The following is a 27,931-nucleotide window of genomic DNA, read 5'->3' on the forward strand; positions in this document are numbered from 1 at the left end:
GGATTACACTCAGCTCTCCACACTCAGTGATCTTCTCCGAACTTGTTAATAGCCTCCTTGTAGGTTATATTTAGCTTTAGAGATTCTGGTTTTGGCTCGGTCTGCTCGTCCTGTTCAGCCTCAGCCGATTTCTCTACCTCCTGGTGCAAATTGTCCACGTAGACCCTTTCAAAAGATATCACCTTGGTGGATTTGTCCACGTACTGGTACCGCTGGCGGCACACAGACTCAAAAAGCGGATCACTTGCCAGGTTGTCCTTTTCCTTCTCGAAGAACACGTTGGTTCCCACGGAATGTTCGTAGCGTCCTCGGTAGATGCTTCCATTCACCTCCGCCATAGGCGTGTCACTCTCGATTCCGATGACCTTAATGGCCGCGTCCTCGTGCTTCAGCTGATGCGGGTGGATGTGGTTCTTGAAATCCGCAAATACCAGGTACTCTGTGTCCTCGTACTCCGAATCGGAGGAATCATTCATGTTCCCCTTTTATCGTTATGCATGGGTGTTGTTGTTTGATGTGATGTTGTTATGTGATGGTTAAACCGGTTCCATGTAACCCACAAGCTATAGTTTTGCAGTTTATAAATTAGTTGGCATTATTTCGCAATAGATGACGTCCTTAAACATACTTTGTCTTTTTTGTACACGCCTGATTTCCTTTTACAAAACCTTGTTAGATATATGCGTCCACATTCCTCTTCTTCCCTTTCTATGGTAAATTTAAAATGTGGTGCGAAAATACTATTATTATAATCATCCAAAGAACTGCTTGCTTAAATACCGGCAGTTATCGATAGGTAAACCCACCACCAAACAACATATCGAGGCGAAGACTGTACAGAACTGTCATCGGTAAAAACGAGGCGAACACAAAACTGTTTCATTTTGTGTCAAAAACTACGTACGTTTTCGTATAACTGTAAATATTAGTAAATAATAAATTATTAAGCTTATAAATAAATATATAAGTGGACGTAGTGCGGCGCGCAACAAAGTCAAAAAGGCTGTAAAAACGTAGACTTTCGAACAAAAAACAGCAACCCAGCGTACGTGTGTTTTCACAGGCAGCCATTTTGGGCGAACTCAACGTCAGCAGAACGAGCTCCTAAATTGTACATATATTAAACGTAAGAACAGTGTGTTTAATTAAATAGCAGGCGTAGGGTGAACACAGTGACAACTAGGCATTTAGGTGTCCGGAGCCTGAATTTATTTACTTGTGGCCTGGATTTTCACTGCATTTGCATGATGCACTCTTAATTCGCGCTCTTAAAGTTTTACGCTCTTTATGCTCAATTTCGCCGCCCCTTTCTCATTGACAGCTACATACATAGTTACGACAACTGCCGTTTTGTGTACCACGCCGGAAGCTTTTGCGCCAACAAAACCGAGCTTTTGTAGCAGACGTAAACAAACCCGAATCCAAAGCAATGGCCGATGAAGATATCACATTGAACGAGGATCAGCTCCTGGAGTCGCTGGAGGAGACGAACGGGGAGCAAGAGGCTGAGATCGCCACAGAAATCGCCACATTGACCGAGGTGAGTTGGATTTGCCTTTGTTGACAGTGCCCAAGAACCAGTTTCTTGGCCTCACGCCCTGCGAAAGCCCGCCGAATTCCCTGGAAAAGCTCGCAAAGCTTTGGGGGATATACAAGCCGAAAGCCGCAGCAATGGCTGCCTTTTTCAGAGCGTCACTTCGCGCCGCCACTCCATTCCATTGTCTGCTGTGGTTTCGGGCGTTTGCTCATCGCTCCAAATCAAATACCACTAAATTCCATCTTTTCCGCGTCGCCAGGAGGAGGCCAGCATGCAAATCGACCCGGAACTGGAGGCGATAAAGGCTCGCGTCAAGGAGATGGAGGAGGAGGCCGAGAAGATAAAGCAGATGCAGTCGGAGGTGGACAAACAAATGGCCGGTGGGTCCACCACCGGCTTGGCCACAGTTCCGCTTTCTCTTGAGGAGAAGCAGGAAATCGACACGCGGTCCGTCTATGTGGGCAATGTGGACTACGGCGCATCGGCCGAGGAACTGGAGGCCCACTTCCACGGATGCGGCACCATCAACCGAGTAACCATACTCTGCAACAAGGCTGACGGGCACCCCAAGGGATTCGCGTACATCGAGTTCGGATCCAAGGAGTTCGTCGAGACGGCACTGGCCATGAACGAAACCCTCTTCCGAGGGCGTCAAATTAAGGTGAGTATCTGAAGCTCTTTTTGCTAGACCTGCTACCTATTAAACTCTCAGATACATATATAGAAATTTAAAAGATCTGACTATGGTTCTTACGTAGCGCAATTTTGAGACACATATGTAGAGTTGACTTTAGCTTAATCCTTTCTCTATTCGCTTCCAGGTAATGTCGAAGCGCACAAACCGCCCTGGACTCTCCACCACAAACCGGTTCGCACGCGGCAGCTTCCGTGGTCGAGGAGCTCGTGTCTCCCGGGCGTGCTGTCACTCCACCTTCCGAGGCGCCAGACGAGCAATGTAAGTGGGCTCTGGAAAATCCCGATTGGATCAAGCTAATCCCGGTCTGTCTTTCGTTCCAGAAGGGGTTACCGTGGTCGCGCCAATTACTACGCTCCTTACTGATTATTGTTTTATTAAAATCCCTAGTAAGGTAAGTTGACAATTTCGAACTGATCTCTTTAAAAACCCAGACGAACGAGACTGAAACTGACTGATTGTTGAAATTTGATATGTGGGGGTGGCGTCCGATTTATGTGGGCTACATAAAGTAATCTTTAAACCGATATCTTTTATATTTAGATATATATTCTTTTTTTCTTGAAATTTATGAAACCAAAGAGCACGTCGTTTAATGTTTAATTTGCTGTATCAAAAACAAAATTAAATTGTTAGAAAATAGAAAAGTTTTATGGAGCTAAATGGAGTTAGTTTGCACAGCTGGATGGATCATTAGGGGGAATAAAAAGAATCAAATTTAAGGTCAAAGACTGAATAACTTTCCGAAACCTTTAAGGGAATGGCTTGCTCTCATCCGCAGCGTATTGGGACTTATTTTAATGCTTGCATTCAATTTACCGACTCTCGTCTTTAATCCATTAACTATTTGATTTCAGATTTTTTTACAATATAATTTCAAAAAACATTATTTTATTGCCAAACTTCTTTGCTAAATAAAAAAGAGAAAACAATCGCAACAGAAAACGCCAGAAAAAATATCGTTTCAATAAAAAAATGCATCCGCAGCAAGAAAACAGGCGAAAAAGAAGAGACCTCGAAAATAATAAAAAATCAACATGGAAAACGAATATCTTGACTTGGCTATAATGTTTTTTGAAGCACCCAACACCAAACACCCCCTTTTCACACATTTTAATTTTCAATAAAACATCAAAAAAAAAAAAAGATTATGAAAAACCAGAAGTTGATTTAAAAAACAAAAAACTATATACATCAATAAGTATATAAAAAAGAAGCGCAAAAGAAACACAAACCCCAATAAAAGAAGTTAAAAGATGGCAAAAGCAAGTAAAGAAGGAAGAAAATAATAAAAAAATCAAAAGAACACAAGACTCTTGGGAAAGAAGTAAATCAACAAAATATATTAAAAAAAAAGCGTGCGTAATTTATATATTCAAAAAAATATATAGAGTAAAGAGAAGATAAGAAAAGAAGTTGAATTTACTAAACCGAAAAAGATGAAGACAAATATAATCGAATTAAACAAGCTATCAATGCCTTTCCTTTGGGCGGGACAAGGTTTTTGGGATTGAGGATGCGAGTAACAGCTTGATTCCTGCCACCACCACCACCTGCCTCTCTTCCAGACTTTAGAAATATTGTGAATAATAAACAGAACATTCTTCATTCAAAAGCACTATTATATGGTTTTATTTCAATCGTAGGATTGCAGAGCCCGAGCGGAAAATGCCGCTTTGCTGGCGTGTTGATTGATCTTGCGCTTCTAGAATTGACGTGGAACTGCGCTGCACTCCTAGTTCTTCTGGACGGCGGCCTGCACGAGGGGCAGGTTCTTGCCAAGGAAACACTTGAAGCCACGGAAGGCCCATTCGTTGGCGGGCGACTTCTGCTCGTTCTTGTCGGCGCACTTCTCGATGTCGGCCTTCAGCGCGGCCTTGTCCTCCTTGCCCTGGCCCAGTTGCGCCACCAGGTTCTCCACCTTGAAGCCCTTGGCCTCATCGAACAGGTCGAATTTGACGAAGATGCACTGGATGTAGTTGCGGGTGATGTCATCGTCGGGATAGTCGAAGGTCTTGTACTTGGCGATCAGGGCCTCGGTCACCTTGCTGCTGGCGGCACACTCCTTGCGCGCGCTCTGCAGATCCTCGGCGGTGCGCAGCTTGTAGTCGGAGGCGGAGGCCTGTCGAGGAGCAAGCGTGCGGATTTGGATTACTAGCTGCCATCGGCTTCTCTCCCCTTGCAACACTTACCAGACCCAGCAGGGCGCACAGCAGAATGGCAACAGCGTTCTTCATGGTGAATCTTGTTTTTCTGGTTGCTTCGATAGATTGTGTGAGGACTGAATGCTCGCTCGGAGGAAACTGTTGACTGTGGTCTGGGCTGCTCCAGCTTTTATACCTTCGAGCCCCGCTCAATGTGGGTATGTCGCACTCAACTGTGGGGCGATTTTGAGTGTCGCTCAATTGAGTTGCACTCGCCGGCGTAATTTAAATCTCATTATGGAATTTTTTGATAATGTCGAGGTTGTTGAGGAGACGAGAAATTAAGGATTATCTGATATATGAAAATGATATCTAGGATTGATGAGCTGGTAGGGATACTAGCAGTAGGTCTTAAAATTAGTCTTAATATTAGAATGCAGTTTTGGGTTTTTACTGCTGTTCAGCAGACATATTCTCGATAAAATGTTTCTTAGTTGTGTATTTACAATTTTTATGAAGCAAAATTTATTAAAATTTTTTTTTAGTAACATGGCATTTACTTCTGGTTAAGGTGGTTTTATATTCATTTTTCTATATGATGAGCTAACATTAGCATTCCAAGAGAACGCATTTCCTAATTTAAATAGAGAGCAGGAGAGAAGGCTATATATCATTATATATCATCATATATCATATATAAAAACTAAGAATTTATTCCGAATAAGGATTTAAATCAAAAAGATTTAATTTTTGTTATTTTCAATTACTTTTCCGACTGTTCGGAATATACATATATACGTTGGATTTATACCAAATTAAGACCGAAATGATATATCGTTTACAAAATGCCGAAAACCAACAGCAACGAAGGTAAATTTCTTTTCAAATATTCCTAGTGATCCAAGTCCAATCCAGCCTGTTCCTACTTATATACTACTAGAGAACAGACTTTTAGGGTAGTTTCATCTGTAGAACTGATTTTGCGTAGAACACAGCGAAATCCACCCGGCTGCTGATACTGATCATGAATATACATATATACTCTTTATATGGTAAGCAAAGGTTTTCCTCTTTCCAGACAAGTCAGTATACCCTGCCCTCTTCTTTTTCCAGCATATGACTTCTTATTAATAAATATTTTATACAACAACATTTCAAATATAAATATCAGCTGTTTCTGATTTAAGTTGTGGCATTAGCATAAGCAGAAAAATCTGTTTAAATTCCCATTGCTTATAAATAATATTTAATAAGTATAATAAGAATAAGTATAAAATCCAAAATAAAATCACATAGGTGTGGTCCACGGGATGGAACTATCTTATGCTATATTTCGGGATTGTAGGAAATGACATCGATGTAATATAACTTCATTGGAAATTCCTTTGATTGTTTAAGAATATATATAAAACAATCTTATACCAAAACAACCATTATTCATTCATTAATCTTTGAATAAATGTTGATGTCTTTATTATTTGTCAGCCTCCTGATGTTTGTTTATTCATTGTATAAATAAGTTTTTGTTTTTTCATAGCGACTGGCTTAAATGGAAAATAAAATTCATAGAACTTTGGAACCAAAAGGCATGTTCACATACGCAAACCCGTGCTTTTCGTAATTCCCCCATACAAACTAGGAGAGTTTGGCCCCCTAGGAAAAGTAATTGTGGATCTGCCACTGAGTTTGCATGACCGACCGTTTGTGGCCACTTAACTGCCCACTTCGTTGTCCGTGGGCCATTGTACACCAATGTGTATGCTGTAGGCTGGCCGGTCGGCCTGCTCTGCATTAAATGAGCATTAATTGAATTGGCAAAATTACGTTGACAAATGAAATGCCCCCCGCCAACGCACCCGCGGCTCTCGGCTCGGATCATGGAGGTGCCCCAGCCAGATGCGAGAACTTTCCACTGCAACATGAGAAGCCGCCTGGGAATCGAGTGTCGTCCCCAGTCAGCTCATAATTCGTCTGCCAGACGCCAGGCAGGTGCAGGTGGTTTCCAGACACAAACAGGGAATTGTATATAGACCGGGTTTTGTTTGAATTTGAAGCATTTATTGGTATTGAAACACTATCAGTTAAGTATACATAGGTTTAGAGCACAGTTTTCATAAAAACTCCAAGAAAAACCTAATCACAATGAACTTAAATTAAATGATCACATACGAAAAATAATGAAATCAAAATCACAACTCCTTTGCGCCGTCTGGAATATGCATCTTCTACGAACCTGCGGGGAGTCTCAAAGGAACATACTTATAGTAGTCACTATTAATAACTGAATTTTGATAACAACTTAAACCACCCATTTAACTAGAAACGATCGATAGGAAATGATAATGGAACCAAGGAAATATCGAATCCTGGCTAAGCTTATGCATAATATAGATATTTCATTTTTGGTAAGCACATCTAGAAGGTTTGAAGCTAGGCAAACAATTTGGAAAAGCGCTATATCTGCTATAAATAGAGTGTGTTGCATATCCATATATGTAAATAGGTTTGTAGTACGCAAGCTGGGCTTCCAAGCAACCAGTTTACTTCTCGGGAATGGGGCGCAGGGTGGCTATGTCCACCTTGGTGCTCGGTGGCACCAGCGCCGTCTCCAGCTCGGGTATCTCCAGGTCGGGGATGGGGTCGCGCCAGTAGTTAAAGTTGGAGAACTCGGCGGAGGCTTCGTCGAGTTTCACCGGCGGGAACAGTTGATCGACGATGTACGTCATGCTGCAGTATCTGGAAAAGTGGCATGGTATTAGATCTCAAACGAATAATTTACGACCCACTCCTGTGGCTATGCTATGATCTCCACGATCTGAGCAGCCCGAGGGTATGCAATGCACTTCCTTGGACACTTTTGATCGGGAAAAGGCGCCTCGGGATATACTGCATTTTTTTTAATATGGTAAATTCATCGAGAAGTGAATTATATGATTCATACTCACGAATACCTGTTCAGTCTACTCTAACTACAGTCTACTACCGGATCTAGCTCATAACTCATGCCACACTCGGAGAAATAAAAGAGTTCCGTCACGGCGAAAGATAAGGTATATTTCGTTGGGTAATTTATATGTATAATGGTCATCCTTAGAACTAAACATAAAGAACTGCTGCGAGCAGAATACTTTCCAAACTTAACTGGCCGACGAACTTGGAGCTCGCTGGCCTGGCACATCAGGCACAGACATACAGGTATAGCACAATCCTAACTCTCTTAAAAAACTTATCACAATTTGCAAGCTGCACAACCTTCGACTGGGGCTAGGACTGGAGCTAATCTAGGAATTACTCCACTTGGGAGGCGAGGCCAAAATGACCTCGTTTTTGGTGGAGACGCGGCGGACTCGCATTATGAGGCCCACATCGGCGGACCTTTCGTCGCCGGAGGCCACGTCTGCCTGGATGCCGTCGTCATCGTTGGCAAAATCATCGTTATAGAGGGCATCGTCATCGTCCTCATCCCCGCTGCTTTCCTCACTCGGACCGTGTTCGACGTCCACGTCGTAGTCGTCGCTGAACTGAAGCTCCTCCTCGGACTCCTCGTCGTCGAAGACGTCCGTCCGGTAATCGAACTCTTCATGGTTGGTTAGCAGGGGAAAGTATTCGTCGACTTCTAGCGACTGATTGATGTAGCCACTGTGTAAATTTGACAACCAAAATGCTTGAATTGGAGTTGGCAGGCTTTCGATTGATCGATTGATTGATTGAGTGGGGTGCGGTTTAGGTAGTACAATGGATACATACTACACAGATCGAGGGTACACTTATACGGCTTACGACACCTAGCGTTACTTGATGAAGTTAATTCGACTTGAGCCAATTAGCGTTTGTTTGTTGGTGTTCTTTGGCGAATTAGTTAACGTTATCGAATGTGGCATGAGTTCAGTAATGAGCAACACCGGAACCAAGTACATGGGGGAGGCACATGTGCGGATACAGCTAACACTAGGATAGGTCGTGAACGGATCGCTACTTACGAGGATTGGAATGTTTGGGTCAGCTCGTGCTTCAACTCGCCCTTGGTGTTGATCGTGAAGATGCGCATGATGGGAATGCCCACGGCTCGGTATGCCCACACGTCCTGGAAAAGTTAAGAATATCGCGTAATTAATAATTTCGTTTAGTCACATAAGATAGACTTACATTGATGCGGTTGCCGTAGCCGGCGTAGAAGGGCTCCTTGTCGGGGAACAGATCGCGGATGTCCGACAGACAGGCGATCTTAAACTGCTCCGGCTTCTTCTCAATCACCTCGCGGTGGAAGGCTGATATCAGGGACGTGGGATTCAGCAGCAGCGGTCCGTCCGGCAGCATCACGTTGCCCTGCCGGATCGACCGGAGGTACTCGCGTGTCACCCTGCTCTGGCCGATGGCGCGGGCCGACAGATAGAGCAGCTTGTAGCCGTTCTGCTCGATCTTCGAGAATAGCTGTGCCACACCGAGTTGCGCCCAATCCTTGCCCACCATGGGCAGGATGTGGCCCAGCACGTCCGACTTGGTGATGGTGCCGTCAATGTCGGAGATTACCACCTTGTCGTTGTGCTTCCAGCGGAACAAGTAGCACTTGCAGCGCGTCGTGCCTTGATAAGCAGTCGTCACGCTGAACTCGATTTCATTCATGCCCTCCTTGAGGTTTAGTTTTTTCTGGAGGAGAATAGACATGGTTAGGTTCGATTTGAAGCTTGCATTGCTGGACTTACGATAGCCGCCGAGCTGAGTCGCAGCGACTTTTTGTAGCGCTCCTTGGGCTCATCGCTCTTGTTGGAGGCCATGGTTAGCTCCTCCAGGTTGTCCACCAACGCCGAAGTGTTCTCCGCGTTCACCAGGGAGTCGCTCTTGCTCAGCGTGGGATCGCTGATGTCGGGCGAGGTAGGCCGCGAGGTTTGCGTTGCCACAGCTGCTTGATCACCATCTGAAAAGCAGTACAATCTTTAGATGGGCTGTTCATCAACATTTCGGGGTACCCTTGATGTACCTTTTTCATCCTTGCCCAAAGGCATACCATGAGTGTTGTTCAAGTGGTTGGGCGCAGCGTCCTGCGAGCGCCGCCAGCTCCACCAGTAGCGCTTCGTCTGACCACCATTGTCAGCCTGGGCAACTGCCTCCTGCTTGTCGTCGCCAGGCAGGCACTTGCCGTCGACCGTCTGAGACATCAGCTGCTCAATGGCATCCTGACAAATGGCAATTGTGGACATAATCTAATTAGAGCCGGAAGCGAACAAGGCATGGGGCTACACAAAAGGCATGGCGTTGGGCCAACTTACATGGGTTAGTGGCTTCTGGAAGGTGATCATTGTCATGACAATGGGACATGCAGCCATCCAGGTGTAGTATTTGCCATTCAGCCGTACGACTAGGTTAGGCGATGAAAAAATGCTGGGGCTTTTGCACACCTGCGCACAGGTACAAATGAGGGCGTTGCATGGGAAGAGACTTGTTAACAAGGCGAGATGCAGTGCGTGGGGGCGCAGTGAAGTGCTTGGAACTTAAACACATACACAGAACATAGCACTGGGCCATTTGAACAATACTCACGTCTGGATAGTTGACCAGGTGGCGGTCGAACTCCTCGTCCGAGGGTGGTGCTCCCTGCTCCGACATTCCGCACATGGACATGGCCACAAAGTCCAAGTACCTGCTGACAGTTTATTGATGTAAATCTAGTAAACAAATTGGTGTATGACCCCGAGTGCTACTTACTTGTTGTCCCTCTGCTGCTTGGTCTCGTCAAAGTCCGAGTCAATACTCTTCTGACCCTCCTCCAGCGAGCTGGGCGAGTGAGGCAGACTGGTACCATTGCCGCTCTCGCCATCCTCCTCCGGAGGCGATGCCGCCTTGGACAGGGGACTAGGGAAGTAGAGGGCCGCCATCTCGGGGTCCATGCTGCCGGCATCCAGATCAGACAGGTAGATGTCTCCCACTTCGCCGACGCCCTTCTCCTTGCGTAGCCGATTAGCCCTCTTCATGAAGCTGAACATGTTGCTGAGCATCGATTGGTGCTCGCTCTGCTGCACCTGGGCGGCGCTCATGGCCTCATTCTTGGCCTGCTCCGGTGTGGGCAACTCGCCCCACTTCCACGATGCGGTGCTCTCTTCAGTCACCACGTGCCGCTTGTCTCGCATGGTGGTTTCCAGTTCACTGTCACTTTGGATGGGAGTCGAAGGTCGTCCGCCGGCGGCGCGACCTGACCCAGCACCACCGCCGCCCACGGGAGTGGTGATCTCCGTGTCGCTGAAGAAGTGAATGTCCAAATCCAGACGTGGATTGCTAGTGGGGGTGTGGGGGATCTCGCTGAGCGGGCTATCGTCCCCAGAGCGAGCTGTCACCAGGGGAGCGGATGGTTGCTCATCGTTCGACGACGAGGTGTTATTGTTGTTTGTTGCACTGGATATGGGTGCATCTCCTTCGTCGATGTTGCTCACTCCCAGTGATGGCGTCTCCGCCGAAGGCAAATCACCGCCTCCGGCGCTGCCCAAAGAGCTGCTTGAGGAGTTCTTGCGCTGGGCATTCTTCTTCATTTGCGACTTCTTGCGCCGCTTCTTGGTTTTGCTCTTGGACACCTCCTTGGTGGCTTCGCTGGTTGTGACCGGGGTGAGGTTAACGTCTGGTTTGATCTGCTCCTTTTCCTTTTCCTTGTCTTCAATGAGCGCCGGAACTTCCTTCTCCGTCTCAGCTTCGTTTGAGGCTTTGCTTTGGTTCTCCAGCTCCGAGTCTGCCGGCTTCTTCTCGCCCTGAAACAGTTCCTCGTGCTCGGCCCACTCCTGCCGGATCTTCTGCGTGGTGAACTCCTTGAGCTTTTCGCTTAGGTTGCGACGCTCCAGTGTGTTGTCGGTGTGTCTGTTAGGGTCAAGGAATTTTTTAGCTAACTCTGTCCTGGGTTTCATGAGCATGAAAAGGCATTATGTACCTGCGCTGCGTGTAGTCCGAGACTTGATTCTCGAACTTGCTGCCCTCAACAACGGCTTCCTTGGGCTCCTCCTTGGAGAAGTCAATGGAGTTGCGCCGCGGCAATGGCAGTGGCAGAAGCAGCTCCTCGCTAGCGTTTCTAAAATGGTTTCGCAAATGATAGGGTGAGACTGGTGGATCTGGTGGATTATGCAGTAAACCTCACTTACTTATCTGTCACCACTCCACTGATGTCCTCCATGGTGTCGTTGGCCTTGTCCCGGGACGCCAAGAAGCTATTGGGTATGGGCGAGGTGGCCAGGTTGGCTGGCAGCTCCTCGTCCTCATCCTCCAGGCACTCCTCCACAAAGAAGGCCTCGCCAGAATCGCCCAGCTTCATCTGTATGTCGACCGGTGCGCCATTGATCTCAATGTCCACCTGAATGAATGATTAAGATCAGTTGTTAATTTTCTATAGGATGTATATTTTTCCGGGATTCTGTCTGATTTTATTATGAAATACAAAATTTAAATGATATTGAACTGATTTCACTCCTATAGGAATGAGTGAATGACCCTGTTAATAGATCTGTGTATATAAATATGAAATATCTTGGGATTATACCTTCTAGATAGGTGGTTCAGAAGTTATAATCATTGGCCATAACAATAAAGTCTGCTTTTTTGGTTTACTTCCTTAAAAATGGCAGTATATTCGCTGAAGAGTGATATTTTGGAGTATTGTCCTATTTCGGTTTATAGAAACAGTCTTTAAGATCTGATCACTGTACTTACCACCTTCTCCCGACTCCTGAGCACTCCCAGTTTGCCGAACCGGACGTGGAAGGGCGAGCACTGGAACTCGCCATCGCGCTGCTCCACCACGATCACATCGATGGCTCCCGTGAGGGTGGCGGCATTGATGTCGTTGTAGAAGTCGCGGAAGTTGCTGAAGACCCGCGCCAAGCTGTTCATCTTTGGTCTGCTGCGGCTGGTCTCCCTTCAAAATGGATTTCCTTGCTGGCGGGGATCTCTCCTTGAACTCCCCGCTATCTGCTTGTCTAATCGCAAAGCTCCGACTTTGTGTGGTTGCGTTCGCCGTTTGCGGTTATATGGCGGCCATGTTTATTGGGCAGGCGGTCAAATGCGCCGCTTATTGGCGAAGGAATTAGCTCCGTGTACGGCGATACTTTGGACCCGCCGCTTCTGAGATACGGCAACTGTAAAGGGCAAAGCGGAAACGGTCATGAGTAATTCGTATAGGCCATATAGACCAAACATATTTCCCCGCCTCTCTCTTCGGCTTGGCAACGGCCAGCGTCGCTCGGAAAATAGACGCATTGCATCAGCAGCCAGCCATCCTGTGCTCGGAAGCCCCGCCAATGCACCTGCATGGTATTTTTAACCCATCCTCTCCCTGGCGGTGCTCAAAGTCAAGGTGATTGCCTACAGAACAGACCAGAGACAAAGCCGCGTAGCAAAGTGTTGCTGACCGCCGGCAACATCTCCTCTCCCTCCCTCCCCGCCATCCATTCACCAACACCAGCAACACTGAAATGTTGCCAAACGGCGGACGTGACGTCGAAATACAAGCGCAGTATGAAAATTATAAACAAAGCAGCTACATACGTATAATATATTCTACACCCGTGGCCACAGCCATAGCAACCAACGCGAATAATGTTTGACATTATTTAGCACTGGAATAGTGCTGAGATTGGACTAGAATTCTAGATATCTACATAATTATAGCTAGTATTTGTAATGTATCTTGAAATGTATCAATCCTGTAATGTGCAAATAATTATTTGACTTATTTGTTTTTTTTCCCTGCTTGCAGTTGCGTTTCTTACAAGTTCAGGGCGATAATAAACCAGTCAGGGTGGGTAAATAAAATTATACGAGCTGTGGGCTGCGCTGAAGGCACTTTTGAGCGCCTATCTGGGATAAAAACTATTTACGAGTGTCACCGATGAATTGGGGCGATAAACCCGGTCGAACGGCGCTTATCAACGACGGTTACCAATGCCAGTGGCGTGTTTTACTGTTCGCGAATGATAAAACTCAGAACAAATATCGCCTCGAAGTACAAACACATTCGCACACGGCAGAAAAGTTGAATTATTCGTGGTCTCCGCAAGACATCACGCGATATCGAATGAAACGCCGCGGGCTTTACAACTTGAAATACAAACGAGCGAGTTCGTTAATAACTAGCCACGGAGTTCAACGTCCAACATTGTACAATAATTAAGCGAATTCGACAAACAATAATTGCTAGATTTTTGGCTTTTGGAAGCCGTGCCAACGGTCGTCGGTATCGGCACTTCTTCACACAATCGACAATCTGGCGAGATTATCGCAAATAACATGACTGGGAATTCGGAGGAATTCGCTAGATAAGATTGAATCGATCTGAATATCAACTCGAACTACCAAATAACTTACTGGGTTATTTGTTATTAATCAATTTTCTTTAAATCTCAATTGAATGCCTTCGTTTTTCGGTTGAACTATTTAAAATACCTACACCGTTTGTTTGTCTTACCACTAAACGTCGGATTATACGTGAAATTGTTTCCTAAACATCTGATTTGTAGCGATATTACTATTTGTTTACAAACTCATAGTTATACGTCTAATGATGATTTTACTAACAAAGTAAGCTTTTAATCAAAGATCGCTGGACATCGGATGTTTCGAAACCGATTTGACAAACAAACATACATTTGTGCGACCTCTACTGAACACAAAACTCATATAATAATTGTAAGCTTGAACTGATAAACCTAGCCACTAATAGTTCACACCTACATACATATATAGCAATTCGTTTATAAACAGTTTCCATAATATGACTTATTTTCTTTTAACAAGAGCTTGACAGTAGTTTTTGATAATTGAGTCATGTTGAAGAAACTTAAAGATAAGCCACAAAGAGGAACTTACTAGCTAACGAATATGGTTTTCTGTTTCATACAGACCAACTATTCCGAAAGAGATTAATCGGTCACTTTGCTGAAACCTTTTCTCTCAGTGTATGATAGGAGGGGAACTTAATCAAGGGTCCTACAATTGCACGCAGCACTCGCACTCGAACCGCAGACATCACGCCATCTGTCACGCGTTGCCGCCGCTTCACTTTCACCTGCGAAGCTGGGGAGGAAAGTAAGCCGAGAAACGGGGAGCAAAACAACATTCGATGAAACACATGGGAATCAGGCGATGGTAACAAGCGTAACAACAGAAGGCAACAAGGAAACTTCAGAATGGGGCCAACTTCGGGAGAACCTAAGAAAGCACTTGTACATATATATCCAAACAAAGACACAAAGGAGAACTCGGATTTCCACACAAACAAACCGCAGGGACTCCATAGATAAGAATGTAGAATAACTTTGGTATTTCCCAAGATTTGTTCAAACACAACCATTATTTATTTGATAAGAAATAGATTTGCAAGCACATCTAAAAAGTGGGTCTTGGTTTCTGGCTGTGTACAAAGTATCACGCAACTTCGTTCCCGCACCGCGTCTAATTTAAGTCCCAGCGGATTGGTTTCATTTCGCGACGAGTTTAGCTATAATATGCACTTTTTAATGGGTCTGGGTCTGCGGCTGTTTGCTGATTTGTGTTGAGTCACGATCAAAGTCCAGGGAATTTTTGATCGGGGAACGCGAGCACAGAAAGGGGGCGAACAAACAAACAAACAAACACGCGACCAAAGTCTAACCGAAAATCTTGCCAAGAATACGTCGTCTGCAGGCGTACGTTCTCGACCGATCTCTAGTATAATGGAAATTTTCAATATAATTCGTGGTTTTTTGGCCTTTCATTTAAATTCACTACCTGGCACAAAATTTGCAGCACAGCTGTATGATGGGTGCCCTTGAAAACACTAGCAAAACTATGGCGAATCACTCTGCTTTCCGTGTATTTTCAGTGGCTGTTTCTGGTTTTTGGTTCACAATGTTATTAAAGAGTTCTCGAGTGTTTCCTCGGTCTTTCTGATTCTTCACTGCTCGGATTCTTCCGTTCACTTGTTGCTCGGTCGAGATCTCTTTGAAGACTGAGCGTTCGAGCGGTGCGGCTAATCGAATTAGGCAGGTGTCAGAGTGTGTGTGAAAGAGAGCGCCGAATGAGAGAGCGAAAGCTTTGCAGCGAACCTGTAAAACCGGAAAGTCATGTAACTCTTGTTGCCATGGCATATCTGCATTTGTATGTATGCACAAACAGCTGTGTCCGCAATAATAGCTCTGACTTAACTTGTTTCAGAGCTTTAATTGTAAGAATTCGGTAAACGTTTCTTTGAAATTCCTAATAGGTAAACTGAACAAAGTTCAGATTAAATTAATTTTAAATTTGTTCGAAAGCAACTGTACAGCTGACCTCCGCTGTATATGGGGGTTTCTGTCAGTGTAGTGTGCAAATTTCAATATCTCTCTCCCGCTCGTTTGGCAAGCCTTAATAACTGTGCTTATCAGCTGCTCGCACGCCAAACAGCAGCTGTTTATGCGCAATCAAAAGCTCCCGCGCATGTAATAAATAAAGGAATGGTGTATGTATGTATGATCTGATCCGATCTGGAACCCGAATCTACGTCACTGGAGATGTTTTCACACTGACTAGATTGTTCTTTCGTACAGGAAGTCGTCTGCTTAAGAATATACTAATGACTTTTCAAATGATCCATGGCCCAAATATGTATACTAGGACCGTCGCTATAGAAGCAAATTGTAGAAAAACAGAAAAACCGCAAAGAGAAAGCAGCCAAACAATTCGTCACAGTTGGGGACTGTGGAATATTTTCCGAATGCCATGCGATCGGTGTGCCAACAAAAGATAACAACGCCTACGACAAACTAATAGTTCTTATTTATGAATCAAATAATACCTAAAGGCCCGAGCAAATAAACAAACTTACCAAAACAGAAAGCAATAGCAATCGAAATAAAAAGCAAATAACCAAAATCACATACGATTTAAATAATTTAAATATATTTGTATTGTTTAAAGGATAAAACTAAAGAAGTATAGTTATACGTATGTATGTATGTACATCAAACAAATTGTACCAAAAATATATGCATAGTAGGGATGCCCCGACACACCCCCCCGTTCATCTGAACGCAAAAAATATATATAATAAATAGGTTACCGTGAAGAATACAAATAACTAAACAATTGGCAAAGGCAGACGACGTATGTTTGTATATGGGATTGTAGCATGATACGTGGTAAATAAAACTAGGCTCTAAAACAAAACGTTCTCAGATAGTAGATAATAGCACTCCTCATTTATTGGACCCAATAAGCGGGCAAGGTGAAAAGCGTCTGGTATGGTTACCCCATTACTTGGGACTGGTCGTGGACTTGCGCCGGGCATCCGTTATGGCACCCCACAGCTCGATGATGAAGTCATCCGTGAAGCCGAACGACTCTAGGTCCGAGTTGTCGATGGCCTCGGCGAAGTCCATTGAGTTGGACTTTTGGTCGCCCAAGTCCCAGATCTGGGACGCCAGCTCCGTGTCGTTGATGCCCATGAAGGACTCCAGCAGGTTGTTAATGGCCTCGATGCCGGCCACAGTCGCCTCATCGAACTGCGGCTCGATCTGGGCATTGCCATTGGCCTTGAACCGCAGCGTCTCCTTGCCGCTGCCATAGTTCTTTCCGCCGGCCGAGCCCGACGCCCTTGACTGGCTGCGCGGTCCGATGCCCTGGAAGCCGCTGCGCACTGGCTCCACCAGGCGCAGGGTGAAGGTCTCCCCGGTGGCAATGTCCTTCAGCATGCGCGCCACCTCGTAGTGCCGCTTGCCCACCATATTCTGGCCGTTGAGCTTCTCGATGTGGTCGCCAACGCTGATGTGCTCGATGCGATCGATGATCGAGTCCTCCTTGATGCGCTTTATGAAGGCGTAGCCGGCTCCGTTGTCGGTGATCGTCAGTCCGAGGGCATCCTGCGACTTCACAATCTCGATCTCCTTGGGCCGACCCTTGCGATGGGCGAAGATGAAGTCGTCCAGCCCGATCTGCCCGCCCAGCAGACGCGTCATGTCCACCTTGTGCGAGTTGAGGGTGCAGAAGAGAATGTCCTTCTCGGATATATCGAAGCACTCGGCAATCTTCTGGTACAGCTCTCGAACGCTGGAGAAGTCGTGGATTAGGCCGGTGGGACTGCCGTGGGCCAGTTGGCAGTGGAAGACCAGCGGGGGCTTTGTTTTCTCCGGAATGCTGTTGTTGTTGTTATTGCTAATGTGGCTGCCCTGGGAGGACCCGGAGTTCATGGAGGAGCGACTGCCGAACTGGGAGCCCCCATCCGCGGTGGGACCTTGCTTGGGTGATTTTCTCGTGAAGAGCGGCATGATTGATTGGGATTGGATGGTGTCCTCGATAAGTCCTTGGGCTGGAGAACCGTTCCTAGTTTTAGCACATGTAGTGCTGGACGGTTACCTTGCTCTTGATCCTGTCACTGATCTGTGTGCGTAGAAGAAATGGGGATGCTCTTGCGATTAGGCGATTACACTCGGTGTTAGGCGTTGCGTTTAGTAGTTTGTGTGGCTGTTGCTTGGACATAGACTTAGTCATGGGTGGGTGAGTTAGTGGCGATTAATTGGGGGATGTGTGTGTGCGTGTGTGTATGTCAGCGCAGAGTTAACACTGTAAAGTACAGCCCACAACCAAGCTACGGGTTTATCTAATCGGTTGGTCGGTTCAAATCGGTCGTAAATTGCAAACGGGAAGTGGAAATACCAAGGCCTCCGGTATGGAGCGATGAGTCAGAAATCGATCTAGTCAGATTGATATGGAGAGTACGATCTTGTAGTACTCTGTGGTCACTTCTTATCGCCGGTCTTTGTCGAAAGTTTAGGTCAGTAGCACTTATTAAATTCGTTTGCTATTTGAGGTTAGGCTCGTGCCAGAAGGCTCTTTTCCACGAATAGTTCTTAGATGGGGTCTTAACAACATAAGCACTCTCACTTATAATCTTTTAGTCAACTCGGCAATCAATCGATAAATCATTACCCTACTGAGCCAGCATAACAGCGACGAGCTGCGAAAAAACACATTGAATTCCGACCAATTTTAGTCACACTGAGCTGGCTGCTTTCCACCACTTTTTACCCGACTTTCTGGTGCTGGCGATAAGATTGCCCCAATGTCCGATAAGAAAACTTGGCGCGATAAGGGCCTCGGCAAAAGATACGGGCTGGAACCGAGGGTTTATCGCACCACGTCCGTCCGGAGCAGTCCGTCAAAGTGAACTGAGCCGCCATCGGCCGAAGGTGGCCACTTGATGGCAGCCACTTCCCCGCCCTACTCCTCTGCAGTTACATGTGTAAGCACTTCCGCCGGAGAAAAGCCGCGGTTCATGAACCTTTGAATCTCCGCTAATTATACGTACATGGGGGGAATGACGCTGGCACACTGATCTGATAAATTGCATTTACACACTTAAATTTTGATCGATTTAGAGAAGTCTCTTGAATAAAAGGGCCTGGGGAAATTTAAGGCACAGACTTGCTTCGATTTGTTAACCGGCACGAAGTACTTAGGTTCCCAAAGCAACGTGAGTTGTGTGGGTTGCGCCCTGGAGATAATTAGACAAGCCTGATTAATATGACCCTAAGACCTTCAGTGATATGCGTATGTTCCATTAACACTATCCACGATTAAGACAGATATGGAAATGTATTTTGAATCCACAGCTCCATCAATAACTGGTTTTCCTCGCAGCCTTAATTAAAAGCGCGTTGCACACATCCCAAGCATGAGACGAGCCCCTTAATTCACATGTATCTGCACCATTCCCATATATGTACATACTCGCACATATGTACATGTGTGAATGAACATTCGTGACAATCGGGTTCTATATGTAATATATTCAGATTGCCACAACAAGCAAAACAACCGCCAGTGGATAGATAATGCCGCTAGTCGCATCAAGGTCGAAATAGTTGAGAGCGCGTGTGGCTTACTCGCGCCTCAGCAGACCAAGAATCTGCGAACATATAGGAGGAGCGATCATATAGCATGACATACATCGGCAGATACTATATGGCACCGCCTGGGCGAACTACGCAGTTGGGTTGGAGCATAGAATTGAGTGTGCCCCCAAAGGCGGAAGCCGGCTGGGAGGGCAGGCCCCCTTCGACGAAAAAAAAAAAAAAAAAACCGGTGCGAACAATCACCTCGCCATCCGAAAAAGTGGCTTCGACTTTAGGTTTCTTGTTTTCTGGCAAAAAGAGCTTCATATGAACTAACACGCCCGAGAGTTATCGTAAATTATAACACCCAGGGTCATTTGCTGGGGGGCAGTGTTGACATTTCAGCTATTGCTGCGTTCAATCAACTCGTTTTTGTTTAAAACATATTAAAACATATACGGTTGCGATTTTCAGCTTAAAGAGTGCAAATCAATGGGGTTTTTGTTAGCCACATGGACTTGATTTATTACGCAAGATTATGTTTGTTTTTACATAGTAACGAAATTAATAATGTATCAAGTGGAAGCTAAAATACTGTAAAAAATACTAAAAACTAGCAAAAGAAGTGGAATTTTTGAGTCTTTTTGGCACGTGTGCAGCAGATGCTGCTCACTATTATTGCTATTGGTATCTTTAAAAAAAAGGGGTTTCCTTGGTGATAAGTCTCAGGACTAAGCCATTGTGCATTTGCCGATAAAACCAGAAAATAGCCGTAGATACAGATATGGCTCGATATTTAATTGCCGCTCGGATAAGACGTAAACAAATTCGCTTCCGCGTTGCCGGCTGATTATGTGTGTTTTGTTTTGCCCGCAGCTTGTTTACTTGGCTGCCATTGGTCGCCGTCGGAGGGCTCGACGCTGAGAATGTGGAAAACGGTGGGTTGGATATGTAAAGGAGCTTTAGATTGCTGTAAACAACAACAGGCCGAAACAAAAAGTGCACATGCCTCTGGTCGAATTGCAGAAAAGCACACTTAAAAATAACAAATGTGTAAACAACACTATGTGAGTTTGATTGCCCCAACGGATTGGATGTGGATATACACACGTGTGGGGTGCAATACGAATTGCAAGTGTATTGGTTAGTTTCAGCAGCACATTATGGAACTTCATTTCTAATCGCTGTTTTATTAACTTGTTTTTATTACAACAAAGTAAAGCCACATATACGTGACCAAATATATACGCACACCATTGCACGATCGACACGCGCGTGGGACATCGGATAGCCACTCTAGTTTAGGTCGCCAAGTTTCCGATACCCTCACTATAGTGTCGATAGTGTCAATCGGTCTTAACTCGATATCCATTATGTAACCCCGATATCAAAGCAGCCAAAACAATTGTTTGATGGTTTACAACAATCTATTTATTGAAAATTGTTAGTAAACTTTTCTTCTAAAAGCATTTATACTCACTTCGATCAATTTCAGTTTTGCACATAGTGCGTGCAACTTTGTTAGTGGAGTTAATAATACTTTTGGGGCTTCAAAAATGCCTAATCATCGTTTTATAAGTTGTGTGTTGAAACAACTGGTTTGAATTAAAGTACTGTAGTTTATGTGGAGTCAATTAGGAAATTTCCAATGAAAAATTTGTGAATAGTGAAGTCTAAATCTTCCAAACTTCGCCGCCTATAAATTACTGAGACGTTTAAAAATGCATTTTGCAAAACCAACGATTTACAGGTTTTCTGTATTGTATGTACTACTTGCTTAAAGGGTGTATCAAAAATTACAAAGCATGCATAAAGCTTTAATATTTATAGATATCAGAAAAGGGTATTACATTTGTCATTTGCGTAATGCACGATAATCTTGTTATTATCAATCGAGCTGTTTGCTGCTGCAATCGACGCTGCACTTGTTTTTATTCATTATAGAGCACTGTCAACCGCGTTGTTTTTTGTTTTCGTAGGTTTGTAAACAACCTATTACCTGCTTAATATTATTCGATAGTAAAGGAGGAAATGAGGGGAAAGGTGAGCCCTCAACTAGAGGTGAACCTTGATTTAAATACCCGAATTTGCTGCTTTACGTGGAAATGAATGTTTGTACTTTGCCCATCGCCTGCTTCCATTCCACTTTGTACATCTGTGCTCAACAGTCATCCCCAAAGTATAGGTTTCGATTGTTCGGAAACCTTGGGAACCCAAAGGTTGGTTATAGTTGTTTCCAATGTTTGTAGTATCCACAAAACCACAAGTAGTGTATTCCAATGCCAAAACAAGAGGTGCAGGGAGAGCGCAAGAGAAAATAGTTTTGCTTTTTAAGAGCATTTTCTCTTTGCAAAGAGAACGCAAAAGCTTTGACAAAGCTTGCAAAAGCTCTTCAAACTAGTTCTCACTTGGGGAGATCTCCATTTCGTTGACTAGGTCAATTTTTTCGACTGAATGCGAAAATCGCCGGCAGCGCTGCCGAAAGGCGAGAATCCAGCGAAAGACCGCATGATCTTTGCTAACGGTGAAACTTAATTCGAAAAGTCAACATTTTGTGGGCAAAGGCACTGAGACAAGCAGAAAATTGAGATTGCCATATCTAATGAAATCGAAGAAAACGCTGCACTGGAAAAATACTCAGTATCGGTTTAACATATTCAAACTGAAATTTCAGTTTAAGGCGGTTCATTTTATTAATCCAGTTTAAACTTTATTGTGGTTCATGTGGTTAAGAAAAATGCAAAATTTATAATATAATTATCAAATGAATAGGTAATAATATCTGGCATATTCGAAGAGAGATTTACTTTCCCCATTTCTATTGATTTACAGTGAAACAGCCATCAGTTTTGATGAATTTATGTATACTAATTTAAATCACTTAAGTTTTGCTTTTCTATTTATGACATTTTAATCAGTGTTGTAGGTAGTAATCTCTCATTCGAGCTTGAAATATTAGAAAAAGAAAATATAAAAATATCTCTCTGTGTAGTGATGCTAATGCATAAATAAACAGTGACATCGAGCGGTTAGTCTAAGTTACAAGCAAAACAGAAGTATCAGTTGGCGAACGAAGACCCGACCCACTGCTAATACAAACAAGTATCCAATTTGCGATTTCCACAGATAATTCAGATGGACTGTGGGCGAAGCGAAAGCTTAAGTGTCGCTTCGCCCTGCCCGATAATATGTTGCTATTATTTATGCACTGTTTTTGTGGCATTTTCCGATCACGTTTTCTGCGGTTCCTGTGTTTCCCACTGCATTATTCATAAATTGCTGACATTTTGCATTGGGCATGGTCCCGACCCAGAGTCGTTGCTCCACGATTCGATGATCCAGTGCAATGAACTCGCAGCGCATGCTGAAACATATCGAATGGCCCTTTATGGGGCATATTCCACAAAAACTACTAATGTGGAGCACTCAAAACACCCGGGCACCGACATTAGGGTCTAGTTAGCATAATGCACGCACACGGGAGGGGCGGCACAGCCAAACAACAAAGAGCACCACACGCAACGCCAAGTATGTATCTATGTATCTACGTATCTACGTATGGCGAAGGGAAAACATTGGGGCAGTTTTGAAAACATTTAACCGTTTCAGCTCGCTGAACTGCGAGCTCGAAAAAGCAAATTAAGCAAACGAATTATAGCCGAAAAGCCGTGGCAATGTTTGTTTTGGGCCAAGTTTACGCCGCCCGACAAACTAAACCCAAATATGAACTTTATCTCTTTGTAACGTTTCTCCAAAATATGTTAATCCGAAGGCTGTATTGTTTTCATTAGTTCACAAATTACGGGTGATGAAATCGGAGCGGAAATTCGGGATAATTAAAGCTGGAAGTGGCAAAAAAGTGCAATTACATATATGTACATACAGAGGTGGTCAAAAGTATTTACACAACGAGCTTTTTTTTCAATTAGTTGACAATTGAAAAAAAAGCTCGTTGTGTAAATACTTTTGACCACCTCTGTATGTATTTATGTACACAAGCAAAAACAATAAAAATCCTATTTTTCTATTACTTCTGATTGTAGTTAACGACAAGTCTTTAGTATGCAAAAGATTGATCGCTGTGCAGATCATGTATTAATGACATGGAACGACTAAGGAACTGTGGATAATTAAAGCGGAGTAAGAACATCAAGCAGATGGAAAACATGCAGATTCATTCACACCAGTTCCGAGTACATCTGATACTGATTGGAAATACGTTAGTGCCAGCGATATTGCACATGTGCGGCAATGAGTGCGCATAAAAAGCGTAAAGTACGGCCATAAAAAGCACAGTTAAACTGATTGCCAACTGTTGGCATGACGGAGCAGCCCGTGGCAGCCCTAGCTACCAGACCAGACTCATGGTACCAACAATCGAGCTGATTCTTCAACCCATTATTCCCAGCCACCGCTCATCCCGCTCGGACCATTCCGCTCCAGCTTTTCATAAAGCGCCCCGTCGCATTGAAATGTCACGCAAGCAATTTACATAAATGGAGTTGCTTCCGCTTGGAGAGCTGGAGAACGGAGAGCGCGGAGCGGACACAGTGCATCGCATCCAGGCAGAAGAGGAAGCTATCTGTGTATCTGACGGGAGTATCTGTGTATCCGAGAAAACAACTGTTAGCAAGTGGCGAATGGGCGGGCAAAAGGCAACAGCCGATAGCGGCGGAGCGGAAGCGGGCGAAGGAATCGAATCGATCAAACAATTTCCGAGCTGCTCGTCTGCCGAAAATACACAGCGAGAAATGTGTCAGAAATCATAGCTCTTTAAACTTAAAGATACTTATCTGCCTGAGTTAAGTTCAACTTTGCTAGTTTCTTATCTAAGATTACAAAAGAAGATCGAAGATCCTTAAAGAAACTCTTGTTTGTTGCTCTGTATGAGCTTTAAGCTAGAGCATCTTCGATGGGTTTCCCACTGACCAACTTCACGGTTAGTTAACACCTTAATTTGCCTACAAATTGCTCAAGTTTGGAGTTTTAAGTTTCTTTGGTCATGGTTGCGTCTTTCGTTTCCCCTTTCTCTTCGGCGGCCAGCTGAGAAGTGCTTGGCCAGATGAAAACTGAGGAACGGAAAACTCAGTGCGTAGAGCCACGTGCTGGCCGCATTAACTTCACAGTTTTGTAAGAGGGAAAACGGAAAAGCGGTAATAATTGCCCCGATGTGCGTGCTGGCTGCAAAACTGAAAAGGCGCTTTATTATCGCCACTTCGGCGAGGCATTTTGTAATGTCTATGCTGGAAAAATCAATTCGGCCGTGAAACTTCGACGAAAACGAAAAGCATGCTGTTTGCACCCCCGAAGTGCAGCATATTTTTGCGACGACGCACAGAAGCCGGCACCCTGGGAAATCACATGGATTCGGAAAGTCCTAACCTCAACATAATGGCGGAAAATGAACTAGCGACTTGGGGCAGGCAATGGCCACAAAGCACGGAAACGCCGCTTTCAACGTTTCAGTTTTCGGGGTGAGTTTCGGTCTATGAAATCACTTCCGCTTACGTTTTTCCCTCTGACATACAGACAGTGGGTGTGGTGCCGAAACACTTGTCACGCCACAAAAACAATGATTAGCCAGCCGCCCAGCAGCTGCAAAAATCGATAAGGTCGTGGGTCAACAGCGTTTTGGCCTGTCTTGCCGGTTTTCTTAGGCACAATTGCTCTGTCTAAATGTAAGGAAAAAACTATTCAAACATAAAAAATAACCTACAGAATGAAAAAACGACGAATCTTTTCTTTCATCTCAAACAAATGATAGTTATCGATATTATAATTTTATCGATCGCCTTTGATTTCCTTCCATCCCCGGTAACACCTTCCCCACCACTACAGTCGGCAAAAAATCCATAGAGTTTCATCTTTTTTCCTTTAGTTAACTGGCAATCCTAGTTTGGAAATGTAAATTCCTTGTTTTTTTTGTGACGTGTTGCCTGTTGCCAGGCGGATGCATGTGTATCTGCTCCTTGATTTGGCCCACTCTCCTCCTTACCCCGCACGTCCTGATGACTAAGAACGATTTCGCTTTCCTCGCTGCCGAAGCGAAATCCAATACAAAAGATGGGAAAACGTGTGCCGCCGCCTTTCACTTTACTTGTTCGTCGATTGGCGCAGAAAAGAGTCTGTTAGGCAAATGAATGGGCAACCGACTGAATGGATGCCAAAGATGCTCCACCACCGGGCGGGGTGTTAACAATGCCCGAAAGACAATGCAGTGTGTTGTTACGGAGCATATATAGTATGCATAGTTATAGTATATGGAAGAGACCACGCACCAGAGAGAGATAGAGACACCCGATCAGACCAATATAATGTCGAAAGTGACGGACGGTACGGTACGCACCTGTTAGGCGATGGGCGCTGTGCTGATGACGCGCTGCTGCACTTGCATATGTATATCAATTTGTTGATAATGATAGTGGTGGGTATGGCCCGGTTTTAGGTATCGCCGATTTCCAGACTTCCAGATCGTGGGCCCGAGGAAAGCGCCGCTAATGAGCGAGGAAAGCGGACTTTTTCGTACCGGACCAGTTGGCTGTCGTCGTCGTCGCCTCGCACACTCGAAACAATTTGTTCTTCTTTTGCCCACCAACACGTTATTGAATCTCTTTCACTGCCAGCTAACTGGTTTTTTCAGTGCTCCGCCACTGCTCGCCAAATACACACACATTGACCACTTTCTAGGGTTCTCTTTTCACTCACTCGCGTGCTTTGATGTCGCAAATTTACCGATCCACCGCCTGGGCGTTCAAATTGAATTTCAACCACGACGTCGTCGCACAATTCCGCTAATTAAACTAGTCGCCTCGGTTAACTAACGCCCGGAAAAATGTTGCTGCGGTGCGCTCGAAAATTCGGACCTCGCGCTGAAGAAATGCTAGAATAACAACAACTGCGCCAGCTGAGCGACAGTGTGGCCAGCCGCTCTGTTCGTAGTGGGCAAAAATCGATGCCGCCATCGATGCTGGCAATCGGCATATTGAGTACTTTTGGCTTATCATTTTCGGTGAGTTTGAAAGTTTGGCGGTTAAGGTGCACTTAACAGATTTAAGGGAATTTAAGTTTACGCGAAAAATTTATATAGTATTGACTAGCTTCCACTATTTTGGTAAACAAAAAAAAAATACCAGAAGCAATAAGAATTTTTATAGACGGTTTAAAAATTGAAATCTTAATAAGGTCACTGTAAAGAACAAATCAAACAAATATGCTAAATATCGCATACTGCATTTGAATAATAATATATATTACACTTTCATTCAACTGAATGGTAGTCTAAGAGAAAAAACTCTTACACCCAATATTATGACATTTCTCGCACAAAATCGAACAATTTATTTGATATTTATATATGTACATATATAAGACCTAAGCTTCCATTTTAAAATAATTTAACCTAAAGTTACTCTGTTTGCTGATTTAATTTGATAAATGCATTTATTTGATTCGATATATATAATTACATTAGCAAAGTTTGGTATTTAAAACAGCTTGTATCTTTTTTGATAGGACGAAATTCTTGGGTGGATAGGAATACAGTTCCTAAGCGGTTCAACTGAGTTGCTTTTCAGGTTGCGATCAATCCACTCCCTGAACATGGACACATTTGTATAGGTCGAGGGGACGTTTGGCCTGCCGCAGCCGACGCCCCAGGCCACGATCCCGACCTGCTGAAATCTAGCGAAGATTACGTCAGGGGAACAAACCAAGGCGGAACCACCGTCGCCAATGCAGACATCCTTGTCCTTCTCTCCGCCGGCACACATGAGACTGCTGGCCAGCTGAAACCTGGCTCCCAACCTGGTTTTCCTCAACATATTCTGGCAATCTCCTCTGTTCACTATTGGATATTTGAGAGTCGTTAAAAAAACGCTTTCACCATCCGGACACCAAACAGTGTGTCTGGTCAATGGACGCCCCTTGAAGAGGTAAGCAGATGGACTGGATGTCGTCTTTATGTTCAAATGGAGAGTCCAGGTATAGAAGCGCTATGTCGTTTGCCCCAGTCTTGTATTTGAAGTCTTCGTGTCGAGCCACCCTGACCACACGGTGTTCCTGATGCCGTTGCGGTTCGTCCACGGACGCCATGTCCCATTCGCCAGCTCTGATCACAATCTCATGTGAGGTCTTGGACAGCAGCAGGTGGGCGGCCGTTAGCACAACCCCGGGGGCAATCAGGGAGCCTCCTCCAAAGAACAAACCCCTTCTGAATAGTGCGATTGTCCAGGGAAACTCGCCATTCTGTACGTAATCCATAGAGTCCAAAGGCAGATTCTCCATCTGGAGTAGTTGGGGGTAGAATGGATACAAGTTGCGTACAAACTCTGTAGACCTGTAGTGCACTTACTTGAGCTCCCCCATTTTCACAACACACTTCAGTGGGTCCACATGAATACATGAGTTGGTCGATGCCAATAACCGCCAGTTTGGTGCACTCCCTATTGTTGGCCACACATCGATTTGGATAAGTACAGGCGTGGCCACAGGCAATCCAGCCCAGCAGAATCACTCCAATGGTCCAGCGGCACTCCATCGTCCGATTCAGATGACTACTTGGCGAAGACTAATCTTGCAATAAGTATTCTCAGCAGGATTTCCTATTATATTCCTTCTTTGCTGATAAGAATAAAAAAAACATGCAACATGTTTTCCAGAAATTTAAAATTATAATCGAATTGATTTATATTTTATATTTATACATTTATATATCTTTCTATATATTTATAAACCAATGGTC

At 44.6% G+C, this 27,931-nt stretch overlaps 6 protein-coding genes across 17 annotated transcripts; 1 reads left to right on the forward strand and 5 right to left on the reverse strand.

Annotated features, from left to right (window-relative positions):
* Position 1: 1 nt before the first annotated feature.
* LOC117137994 lies at positions 2-737 on the reverse strand. The gene is made up of 2 exons (XM_033299781.1): positions 629-737; positions 2-563 (listed from the first exon to the last, which is right to left on the reverse strand). Exon 2 carries the CDS (start codon positions 474-476, stop codon positions 24-26), a length of 453 nt encoding a protein of 150 aa, XP_033155672.1. The 5' UTR covers positions 477-563; positions 629-737; the 3' UTR covers positions 2-23.
* A 72-nt stretch (positions 738-809) lies between these two features.
* Positions 810-3,311, forward strand: LOC117137992 (polyadenylate-binding protein 2). 3 transcript variants are annotated; one of them, XM_033299778.1, is made up of 6 exons: positions 810-900; positions 1,322-1,540; positions 1,797-2,198; positions 2,359-2,492; positions 2,555-2,625; positions 3,089-3,311. In XM_033299778.1, exons 2-5 carry the CDS (start codon positions 1,430-1,432, stop codon positions 2,595-2,597), a joined length of 690 nt encoding a protein of 229 aa, XP_033155669.1. In that variant the 5' UTR covers positions 810-900; positions 1,322-1,429; the 3' UTR covers positions 2,598-2,625; positions 3,089-3,311. The 3 variants fall into 3 exon arrangements, with proteins under 3 accessions (XP_033155669.1, XP_033155668.1, XP_033155670.1); XM_033299777.1 differs by having other exon boundaries at positions 846-1,126; XM_033299779.1 differs by having other exon boundaries at positions 848-1,126; positions 2,558-2,625.
* Positions 3,312-3,832: 521 nt separating this feature from the next.
* Positions 3,833-4,544, reverse strand: LOC117137995 (general odorant-binding protein 99a). The gene is made up of 2 exons (XM_033299782.1): positions 4,424-4,544; positions 3,833-4,353 (listed from the first exon to the last, which is right to left on the reverse strand). Exons 1-2 carry the CDS (start codon positions 4,466-4,468, stop codon positions 3,967-3,969), a joined length of 432 nt encoding a protein of 143 aa, XP_033155673.1. The 5' UTR covers positions 4,469-4,544; the 3' UTR covers positions 3,833-3,966.
* Positions 4,545-6,411: 1,867 nt separating this feature from the next.
* Positions 6,412-25,624, reverse strand: LOC117138649 (phosphatidate phosphatase LPIN2). Of its 9 annotated transcripts, none has more exons than XM_033300869.1 (12): positions 25,538-25,624; positions 12,059-12,483; positions 11,494-11,702; positions 11,286-11,423; positions 10,079-11,215; positions 9,914-10,016; positions 9,643-9,771; positions 9,354-9,549; positions 9,079-9,290; positions 8,522-9,022; positions 8,356-8,459; positions 7,657-8,014 (listed from the first exon to the last, which is right to left on the reverse strand). In XM_033300869.1, exons 2-12 carry the CDS (start codon positions 12,236-12,238, stop codon positions 7,657-7,659), a joined length of 3,267 nt encoding a protein of 1,088 aa, XP_033156760.1. In that variant the 5' UTR covers positions 12,239-12,483; positions 25,538-25,624. The 9 variants fall into 9 exon arrangements, with proteins under 9 accessions (XP_033156768.1, XP_033156766.1, XP_033156767.1 ...); XM_033300868.1 differs by lacking the exon at positions 25,538-25,624 and adding an exon at positions 15,113-15,322; XM_033300877.1 differs by lacking the exons at positions 7,657-8,014; positions 9,643-9,771; positions 25,538-25,624 and adding exons at positions 6,412-7,111; positions 15,113-15,322.
* Positions 16,539-25,627, reverse strand: LOC117138651 (PDZ domain-containing protein GIPC3). Of its 2 annotated transcripts, none has more exons than XM_033300878.1 (2): positions 25,538-25,627; positions 16,539-17,737 (listed from the first exon to the last, which is right to left on the reverse strand). In XM_033300878.1, exon 2 carries the CDS (start codon positions 17,623-17,625, stop codon positions 16,615-16,617), a length of 1,011 nt encoding a protein of 336 aa, XP_033156769.1. In that variant the 5' UTR covers positions 17,626-17,737; positions 25,538-25,627; the 3' UTR covers positions 16,539-16,614. The 2 variants fall into 2 exon arrangements, with proteins under 2 accessions (XP_033156769.1, XP_033156770.1); XM_033300879.1 differs by lacking the exon at positions 25,538-25,627 and adding an exon at positions 18,666-18,766.
* Positions 25,628-26,675: 1,048 nt separating this feature from the next.
* LOC117138460 (phenoloxidase-activating factor 2-like) lies at positions 26,676-27,727 on the reverse strand. The gene is made up of 3 exons (XM_033300586.1): positions 27,542-27,727; positions 27,232-27,474; positions 26,676-27,146 (listed from the first exon to the last, which is right to left on the reverse strand). The coding sequence occupies exons 1-3, from the start codon at positions 27,725-27,727 to the stop codon at positions 26,676-26,678; spliced, it is 900 nt and encodes a 299-aa protein (XP_033156477.1).
* Between the last annotated feature and the right edge of the window lie 204 nt (positions 27,728-27,931).

This window comes from Drosophila mauritiana, chromosome 2R, assembly GCF_004382145.1.
Source record: "Drosophila mauritiana strain mau12 chromosome 2R, ASM438214v1, whole genome shotgun sequence".
Lineage (NCBI taxonomy): Eukaryota > Metazoa > Arthropoda > Insecta > Diptera > Drosophilidae > Drosophila > Drosophila mauritiana.